Raw genomic sequence first — 10,576 nt, 5'->3', positions numbered from 1 at the left:
ATTTATATATTATGTTCTCAAAGATTCAATTCAGTAAACTATACATATGAGAACACATCTTCTCATGTTTAAGAACTGAGATTTCCTGCTAAGGAGAGTAAGTAGAAGGCACATTCCAAGAAAAACGTAAAACCACATGCTTCTTAAGTAACTGGCTGTGCTGAATGTGTGCAGTTTGTCACAGGTATTACTTGGAAATTCTCTCCCCAAGGACCATCAGTGATATGTAAATCGGATACTAATCTTAAGCTATGAGGTTTTTTGTTTTTATTTTTTACTTTTTCTGTTCAACACATTTGCATGGAAAGAAACCAGTACCTTGTGCAAACTATTAAAATTGAACTGTACTATAATGTAAAAGCTATTAGGGAAGAAACGGTACCTACCAATACAATTCTAAGAGTATCTTAATATTAAATATATCACATAAACCATTAACACCAAATTCCAAATTAAAAAAAAAATCAGATATCTATAATTTAATGTGTTATTTTTCTTTTAAGCCTTCAAGGTCAGAGGAAGAGATTATACTGTAAGTGCAGTTACTCTTTTTTTTTTTGAAGGGGGAGTGGAGACTGGAGCATGGAATAGCAACTTAGTGAGATAACATGAAAATCAAAATAGCTGAACAACCCATAGCTACAAGTTAACACAGTTATCAACATTTCACGGCACACAAGACAGACTGTTAAAAGAATAAATACTACTGCGTTAGCAATAGTTTTCCTTTTAAAGCATCTACCCTTTAAGAATCTGAGGTTCTAGATTCAGGATTTGTCCTATACCAAAAATGCTTTAAAATTCTGGTATGATTTTGAACTTTTAAGTCTCAGATTGGCCACGTCGAAATGTTTCTTTTTTAAAAAGTAATTTCATGGGACTGCAAACTAGTGCAACCAATGTGGAAAGCAATATGGAGATACCTTAAAGAGACACAAGTAGAATTACCATTTGATCCATCAATCCCATTACTGAGCATCTACCCAAAAGAACAAAAGACACTCTATAAAAAAGACACCTGCACCTGAGTGTTTATAGCAGCACAATTCACAATTGCAAAGATGTGGAAACAACCCAAGTGTCCATCAATATATGAGTGGATTACTAAACTGTGGTATATGTATACCATGCAGTACTATTCAGCTTTAAGAAACAATGGTGATATAGCACCTCTTGTATTCTCCTGGATAGAGCTGGAACACATTCTACTAAGTGAAGTATCCCAAGAATGGAAAAATAAGCACCACATGTACTCACCAGCAAATTGGTATTAACTGATCAACACGTAAGTGCACATGTAAGAATAACATTTACTGGATGTCGGGTGGGGGGAGGGGGGAGGAGGGGACGGGTATACGCATACACAAAGAGTGCGATGTGCACCATCCGGGGGATGGACATGCTAAAGCTCGGACTTGGGCGGGGGCAAGGGCAACATATGTAACCTAAACATCACAATATGCTGAAATAAAAAAAAAAAAAAAAGTAATTTCAAAAACAAGTTTCTCCCCTTCTTCTCTACAAATTCCAATATTTTCTCCCTCTATTTAATGGAATCAGAGAATGGACAACTAGTCTCAGATTTAACAGAAAAGAGTTTAAGGTATCAACGATCTAGGGTGTAGACTTTACATTCTTTAGTTTCTTCGCAGTTATTCTGGGTCTGACCAACACAACTTTATTCACTGGTGGGAATGCTGGTATTGTCCAGTAGGGCGGCAACCAACCAATGTGACTACTGAGTGCCTAAAATGTCTCTAGTGTGACTGAAGAACTCAATTTTAAACTAAACTCGTTTAAATGTAAATCCCCACATGTGACTAGCGGCTAGCACAGGTCTGGAAGGCTCTTCTCATATGGCAGACTAAGCACATACAGACACATTGCCTAGCCTAAATCACAAAACAAAACAAAATTCACGAAAATATTACCTTTTCTCCATGCTTTACAGTATGAAGTGGAAGCTGGCCGATAACTTTCTTAGTTTCTTTTCTATGGCTCTTGGGTAGGAAAATATTATTATTGTTATTGAAAAATGTAAATTAAATCATTATTTAAAAGAAATTCACACATATAAGCATATAGAAAAATTTCATTTAAAAGGCAAAGTCTCCTATTGCTGGGCACTGCTAAAAACAAACATGAGGAAAAAAAAAGAAGTAAAAATATATTTTATTTAAAAAAAAAGAAAAAAGGCAAAGTCAAAGAAGTATACTGAATATAACTTAAAAAAAAAACAAAAACCCTCCGAAACAATAAAAAACCATTTAAGTCTTAATATATAGAACAGCCATATAACTTAAGAGCTATGAGATCAAAAATACTTATTTTCCTCTTCTTCTTTTTTTTTTTTTCTTCTTTAGACAGTCTTGCTCTGTTGCCCGGGTTAGGGTACAGTGATGTAATCATAGCTCACTATAGCCTTGAACTCCTGGGCTCAAGCAATCCTCTTGCCTCAGCCTCCCGAGTAGCTGGGACTAGAGGTACACACTACCAGGCCGGGCTAATTTTAAAATTTTTGTAGAAATGGGGTCTCATTATGTTGCCCAGGCTGTTCTCCAACATCTAGCCTCAAGTGGTACTCTCGCCTCTGCCTCCCAAAGTGCTGCGATAACAGGCATGAGCCAATGCACCTGGCCAAAAATACTTATTTTCAATTCCTCTATTTCAATGTTGGCAAGAAAGTAACAAGTGAGGATGGGGTCCCATATACTCATCTGTTAAGGTTCCTAAAAGGAAAAGGCCCTTCCTAGTCATCAAATCAGAGAGGTCAACATTTCACAACGACAGAGTTAAGTGTGAGTTCAAAAGACCTGCCTTGGGAAGCCTCTGGCTCTTGGACTGTCCTCTTTTCTGCCACTGAGACAGACAAATGGCTTTACAGCTGTTCCACAATGGAGACAGGAGGCCCTTCCTCTCTACTCTTTGCCTTTAGGCTTAGTCAGAGAACCAGGGTTACATGAGGGCAGGTCCACTATATCTCATGCTTGTTTGTCATTCTTTTATGTCTGGAAAAAGGCAAAGAGGGTACCTGCAGGAACCAAACATGCAAAAAATGTCCCAGTTTAAAGGTATCTAATTTTCTACAAAACAGAAAATTTAACATACTCCAATTAAAAAGTTCTTTTCAAAAAGTCATTATGACTACTTAAGTATCAGGAGTGAAAATAAAATTAAGAATATGGTCAAATGTAACTCTAAGCAGTACATGAGATTTATTCATGAACTATCTTTTAAAAAGCAAAATTAAAAGAGTTAGCCATAATTACCTGAATTCCAAACTGTGAGCCAGCATATAGGAAACGCTGTATATAGTAAAATATTAGCCAAGCTAATGAGATAATCATCATGGTGATGAAGGCAATGGCCACAAACACCACAGACTGACCGCTGATGAACTCCTGTACATGACGAGTGCCAATCCCTATGGTCATCTTTACTGGAATTCCCTTTTGCACCAGCTCCCAAATTTCTCTTCCTTTTGGGTAACTAACCATAATGACCACTATATTTCCTGTTCCTGTAGGAAAGAACAAAGAAATCAATTAAAGAACACAAAATAAAATACAAAGAAAGTTGAGAGAAATATAAAAGTACTATGCTTATCCGTACATTTACATTATAAGTTACCAAAACTGGTCCAAAAGAAAACAGACTGATTACATTAGAAGTAGTAGAACAAGTCACTAAGAACTATTCCACAAAGCCAGAGCACCATTCAATTTCTTTTATTTCTTTATTTTTTCTTCTTTTTTTAGAGAACATTCTTCACTGAGCACCATTCAATTTCACAGGTGAAGTTTAGCACCAAACTTTAAGGAACCATACAGACCAATTTCACTTATGAATATGAATACATCATGCCTAAAGCATGTCCATTAAAATCAGGGAGGCAGTATGAGAATTTCTACTACAATTACTATTATTTAACATTGCTCTGAGGGCATAAGTAGATACATGACAAAAAAAATTGAGAGACAGAAAAAAAGGAGTAAAATAAATAATTTTACAGGAATCTAGCCATAAATTAATGCAATAAGTTATCAAATGTGATTAAAAAAAACCTAAAAATACTGCTTCTAAAGTTCACTTAGGAGAAAAATAAGATGATCAAAAAACTTTTTAAACAGTAAAACCTGGACTAGTCTTTATAAAGTAATTAAAACAATGTGGCAGTGACATATGAAGATACCCACAGAATGAGACAGAATAAAAAGTATAGAAATGGACCCAAATACATGAAAGAATTTAGTGCATGATAAAAGCACATTCCAAAGCTACAGGGTAAAATGAATTATTAAAAAAAAATCATGTAGGGGTAACTAGGTATCATTTGGGGGAAGAAAGCTGCATCCTTTTCTCACAACTTACACGGAAATAAATTCCAAGTAAATCAAAGATTTAAATATATTTAAAAAAGAGAAAATAGGCTGGGTGAGGTGGCTCATGCCTATAATCCTAGCACTCTGGGAGGCTGAGGCAGGAGGACAGCTTGAGCTCAGGAGTTCAAGACCAGCCTGAGCAAGAGTGAGACCCTGTCTCTATTAAAAATAGAAAAATTAGCCCAGCATCTTGGTGTGCGCCTGTAGTCCCAGTTACTCGGGAGGCTGAGGTAGGAGGATCACTTGAGCCCAGGAGTTTGGGGTTGCAATGAGCTATCATGATGCCACTGCACTCTAGCTCGGGTGGCAAGAGCGAGAGACTGTCTCAAAAAGAAAAGAAAAGAGAAAAAGGGGGGGTGGGAGGAAGAGAAAACACACACGGGCCAGAAGAAACATGGGGATTAAAAATATATGATATCGGAGAAAAACTTCTGCAAGTATGAAAACCACCTCAGAAGTTCTTTTAAAAAAAAAAGATTTGACCAAAGAAAAATAAAAATTTTCTCCATGGCTAAAAGACAGTATAATCAAGGTCAAAAGTCAAATAGTCGACTTAGGAAAAATAGATGTAACATAACAAAGACTAAAAGCTCATTTCCTATAAGAAAAAGAACAGAAAAACCAAGGAAATGAAGCTGGTTTGCAGAAAAGAAAATACAAATAGGTTTTTAAAATAGAAGCTTTATGGAGATATAATTCACATACCATAAAATTCATCCTTTTAAATTACACAATTCAATGGTTTTTAGTAGGTTCACAAAGTAAAGATATTTATTGTCAATGATTTTTCCTAAATTTTAAACATCACAATCTAAATGTCCATCAAAAAGAAAACAGCTATATAAATTACAGCATATGTATAAAGGTTAAAGCAGCAGTGCTGTAAAGTACTGATAATACTCAAGACAGAAGAAAAAAGAAGCAACATGTAAAACTGTGTGGGCAGCATGTTGTCCTTAAAAAAATACCCCACAGAGCTGTATGCTCATACCAACACAATACCTCTGGAAGGCTACCCGAGACTGGGGACCGTGACTGCTTTCGGGGAGAGGAGCTGGTGGCTGCAGGGTGGGATGGGAGCCTTACTTTGCACAGTAAAACTTCTGTACCGTGTGGACATATTACCTATTCAAAAATAATTTTAAAATGTGTATAAAGAATGTTTTCTGATGTTATACGAAATCACATAATAAGACTATTTTATTGAAGAGAGAAATTTAATCTGTAGCAAATCCACTGTGGATCTCAGCCATCAGGATTTAGTTACTGAAATACCAGAAGGGCACCCTGCTAAGGTGGCTCCTGTCTGGAAGCTGATCCTATGACCCACCTGAGCCTAAAAGTGTCCCATAGCAAGAAATGTAGTTTCCCTGAACTCACAGGACCTACACCCTGTCATCACTGGGGAGACACAATAAGGAGGAAGGCATTTCTTGCCTTTGGGAAAATCAACATCTACTAGTTAAGAAAGATATGTATAGAAACAATTACGCTAGTTACACCACATACAATTATATGGCACTTTACAAGCTAAAAGCCTTTTTTATAAATCTTCTTTTGTGGAAAATTTCAAGTACATTTTAAAGTAGAAAGAACAGTATAATGTTCCATGTTCCTATCTTAGTTAAATGCTTTTATACAGGAAAAAAATCTGTTTCTATGCTATGATTATAGCTGATACAGTTTCTGGTACTGGTATCACCTTCTTTGTGTGGTAACGGGGAAAAACAACTGTGAAGCATTTTCACATTTATATCTCACTTGAAGCAGAAAAACGCCATATTATCTTTCTACAGCTGAGGGCTTAGATATCTTAAGTGAGTTGCTCAATGTCATATAACACCGAAAAAGCCACTTCTAAGGTCTGAAGATCCAGCTCTGAGGTAGCATCCCTTCCCGGTCCCCCTTCATAGGGGACACAGGTGTCAGAGCCACACAGACCAGGGTTCAAATCTTAACTCTAGTATCCACTGCCTGGAGGTCTGGACAAATTGATCCTGAGAATGTTTCTGCAACTATAAAATGGGGACGAGAAGGATCCTATTTTGAACTGCCGCTTCTTTAACAAGCAAATAACAAAGAGCTGCGGAAGGGGATAATTTTGTCTGGGGTGGAGGAAAATCTTTCCCTAGGAGGAACGTTTCAGCCACATCTCAAAAGAGAAAAACAATTTACCAAACAAAAGAAGGGAGGTTTTCTAGACTGTGAAACCATCATAAATACATATTTGGGATGGTGACCAGCCCAGTTGAGGTGGAAGATTAACTGAGATTAGAGAGGTTCTAGAACACCTAAAATCTCAAGACTGGGTAGGGGTGGGGGAAGGGACATTGCCATCATGAATGTCAGACACTCTGAGCTGAAAACACTTGTAATGTCAATCTGAAATTTCTCACCTAGGGAATTAATCTTAGCTCACTGAGATAAAAGAAATTATTTTTTTTTTAAACTGCCCAGGATGAGGGCTAAACAGTTTGCTATAATCATACTATACTATTATCATAGCAACAAGATTGCTTCTGGGAATTGTATTATATTAATAAAACTCAGAATGAATATTCTTTCTACTCTGTGATTTGCTTTTCCACAACATTTCTGGAGATGAACTGGAGGCAGGGCAGTTGCTCAGGGTCAGTATGTGCACAACCCCAAGAGGTGCCAGGCACAGGCACTGCAGCCAGCACACCCTTACCTCTGGAGGCATCACCGCCTCTCTGGGCCAATCCTAGAGAGCTAAGCTGCTCAAGTTATTGTGTACAACTGTGCCTTAATTGGCACATGAGAGCAAATCACAGCTTATTTCCAAACTAAATAGCTGAATTTCTTCAGAGAAAGCACAGAAACTCAAAGACTTGGGACCAGAGAGAAAAAAATCCTTAGAATTTTTTCTCCCCTGGGCCTTATCATTGCTACCAATCTTGCTTGACTAAAAAAGGTCATTGCACAATCTCTCCCCCTCCGAAAAAACCTATACACCTCACCATTAGACAGAAAAACTCATTGAAGGCAGTTTCAGTTTTATTTTTGTCTTACATTTAGCACAATGTCTTTGCACTCAGTACATGATCCTGAACTTACTTGTTGGTAATAACAAATATGAAATATAGTATTTTTAGCAAGCCAAATACCCATAACATAATTTAAAATTCTTCGGTGCCAAAAGTAAAATTGTATTTCCATTTCTTTTCAAGTTTCTGTGTTCCTCTTATCACCTTGTCAAAAACAAACCAAAACAAATGTAAAAAATTCTGATTTAGCCAATAGCTTCAAGTGACATTTGAGGCTAGTGTACTATTTCTTCTCACAAGACAACTAAGTTGATTTCAACATTCTCTTGAAGGAGATGGGAGCTACTGAAATATTTAAAGTAGTGGATTAGATTTCTGTTCTGGAAAACTAATTCAGGCAGCAAGAATTCACATTTTTAAAGTTCCAGCAAGAGAATCCCATGAACTTCCAGGTTTTCTTCTTTCCAATAACTTAACTGCCATACTCTCTCCACTTTTTCCCCCTCTGGAGAATTCCTGGTCAAATCTTCAAAATTCAGCGTAAGTTCAACTGAAGGCTTTTCAGAACACCTGCAGTCAATGTATCAATGCCTCTTAGATACATCTCTTCTCACACCTACTATAATTTCTTTATAGGTCTCCTTCCCTCACCAGACAAGTACTACCTGTTCTTTATTAGTTTTTGTAGCTCCAGCATCAAGCAGTGATGTCCCATAAAAGGGTTTCTGCATGAATGCATTAATCTTAAAAACTGGCTTACTTTCTAGTCCTACAGTTGAAATGACCCAATAAGGAGAATTATAGACTCCTTAGCAGGGGAAATAGTACACCAGAATGAACGTAAATGTCTTGGAAGTTTGAAGCCATTATGCAAAACAAATGTTTTTATGGCTGGTTAGGGTGAGTAAGGAGGACCCTCAAATAAATGCAATTCTCTTCCTGACACTGTAAAATTTTAAATTATATTTTGGACAATTTGGCTTGCTCAAAAATAGTCTGTATTTATTGAATATACTACTCAACAATCTCACTGAGAACTCTTTTGCAGCCCTCTTCCTACCACTCAGAAATGCCTTATAGCCCCCACCCACCTCTACCACACACCACACAAACTTTCCCCACAGACTTTAACTTGTCCTTCAAAACTCAATCTTTCTGGGAACTGTCCTAGGCTATAAGGTACCATTTCTGTCTTCCTATAGCACCAAAATACATTTTAAATTCAAATCTAAATTTTTAGATTATTTGTGACAGTATAGCATTATAGATCATCAAGAATTTATTATTCACTCATAAATGACTATTTACCATGCTCTGCAAATACAAAATACACATCTCTCAATGTGTGAACTCTCTAAAGGTCAGGGATTTCTTATACAGGAATATTTGTAACCTCTCCTGCCCCTCACCATCTCAACTGTGGCCCTTTCCTCAAACATAATTTTAAACTTTGCTAGTACTTGGCACTCAGTAAATAACTGTTAGAAGAACAAAAGTGGTATTCTTAAAAGACTATGCCAAGATTTCAGCTAAAGAATCAGGATGTTTATTAACCAACATATCTATGTTAAGGCCAATACTCTATAAAAACTTTCATTTTGATGATGTGACTTTTATCAATTTCTACCTATGTTGGTCAAGCTAACTTCTACACCCCTGCAACACCCAGATTAGATGCCCTTCCTCCATGCTTCCTAAAGCATCTGTGCATATAATTCTGTCAAGGTCCAAACTACATTGTCTGGAAAGTTCTGTTTATCATTCCCACTAGAACATAAACTCCTCAAGGGCAGGCATGTGTCTTATGCATTTCTATCCCTCAGCAGGTACAATACTTGACCCAAAGTGGCTGCTCAATCAGCATAAATCACTAAAGTAAATGGAATTAACTTTGGGCATTACTGTAACAGTCTTTACATTTGTTCTGACAGAATATTATCTTAAGGTCATAATTTTTTTAGAGCCACAATAAGATATTGATTTAAATCCAAAAAGTATCCTTTGCTGGCTTCCAGTAGAGGCCAGCAGTAGGTTTCAGAAAAACTGGAGAAATTCTCCCAGAGACTTGGGAAGGGACTTCCAGTATTCAATTTTACACCTCCACCTATTTCATAGAAAACCAGTATTACACAAGAACACTGAGAACCATGGACTCAGCAGTTTTTTCCTGGCTCCAGCCACATTTTGACAAAATATAGGAAGCCTAAGTCTGAGCTGACTTCCAGGCTCTACATGGTCACCTTGAGTTCAAGTATCTCAAAAGCTGGCTCCTCTTCTGACTTCTAAATTCCATTCTCAAACGTCACAGTGTAGTTGTACTCATGTACCTAACTGGGCCAAGTTCTGCAAGGGTCTTTCCATTCATTTTCTGCAGTCACCACTACAGTACTGGCCCTTATATTTCTATTTGGACTAGCCCAACAGTCTAACTGGACTCTCTGTTTCCAGCTTTTCCTCTGTTTAATCCATTAGTCACACTGCTACCAAATAAAATAAACATCAAAATGTTGGATGATTTTGTTACCCCCTCCCCATTCCGTGAACATTTGGCAGCATGGAGACATTTCTGGTTGTCTAACTGTGGGAAAGCTACCTGGGATACAATGCGTAGAAGCCAGGGATGCAGCTAAACATCCCACAATGCACAAGACAGCCCCCTCTCCAACAAAGAATTATCTGGCCATAGATCATCTTGTTATCTTGGGCCAATCATTTTAATTCTTTCAGCATCAGTTTCCTCATTTGTACAATGAGATTAAAGTATCTACCTTAAAGGGCTTTCGCCCCTGAGGCATAAAGCAAATGTGATCTTAGAAGGCATAACAGAAATATGCTCTCTTTGCGTGTACTGTTGCGTCTTAACTAGAATTCAGTTCCAAGGATGACATTTTGCAAAATTTAAGGCTTTTAAACTATCATTAATGCCTGAAGATGCAACCTACTTTTCTGGGGCATAGCGTATGTAGGGAGGGTCGCCTGGCATATAGCAAGGTCTTTTCCTGAATGATCACAAGTTAACTTTTAAAATTTCACTTTAATTCAAGACCCAACGAATGTGACTGGCAGTATAGCCAGTGTTATAACCCTATATTTAGCAAGTGAGAAAACATACCGAACTTAAATCCAGGTTTTCTAACTCCAAGTTTAGAATATTCACACATGCTTCATGAAAGTGAAGAAACCAGA

The 10,576-nt window shown here is 37.3% G+C and overlaps 1 protein-coding gene across 1 annotated transcript in view; it reads right to left on the bottom strand.

Moving 5' to 3' along the window:
- The window catches only part of RNF149 (ring finger protein 149), a 31,101-nt gene that overhangs the window by 19,543 nt on the left and 982 nt on the right, over positions 1-10,576 (bottom strand). The window contains exons 2-3 of the mRNA XM_012641867.1: positions 3,270-3,520; positions 1,921-2,000 (exon numbers count right to left, since the gene is read on the bottom strand). Coding sequence (XP_012497321.1) covers positions 1,921-2,000; positions 3,270-3,520 — 331 coding nt within the window. The remainder of the gene's footprint in view (positions 1-1,920; positions 2,001-3,269; positions 3,521-10,576) is intronic.

Source organism: Propithecus coquereli, unplaced genomic scaffold (genome assembly GCF_000956105.1).
Source record: "Propithecus coquereli isolate 6110/MARCELLA unplaced genomic scaffold, Pcoq_1.0 Scaffold171, whole genome shotgun sequence".
Lineage (NCBI taxonomy): Eukaryota > Metazoa > Chordata > Mammalia > Primates > Indriidae > Propithecus > Propithecus coquereli.
Note: the sequence above shows the minus strand (reverse complement) of the source record. Positions and strands in the feature narration are given on the sequence as shown.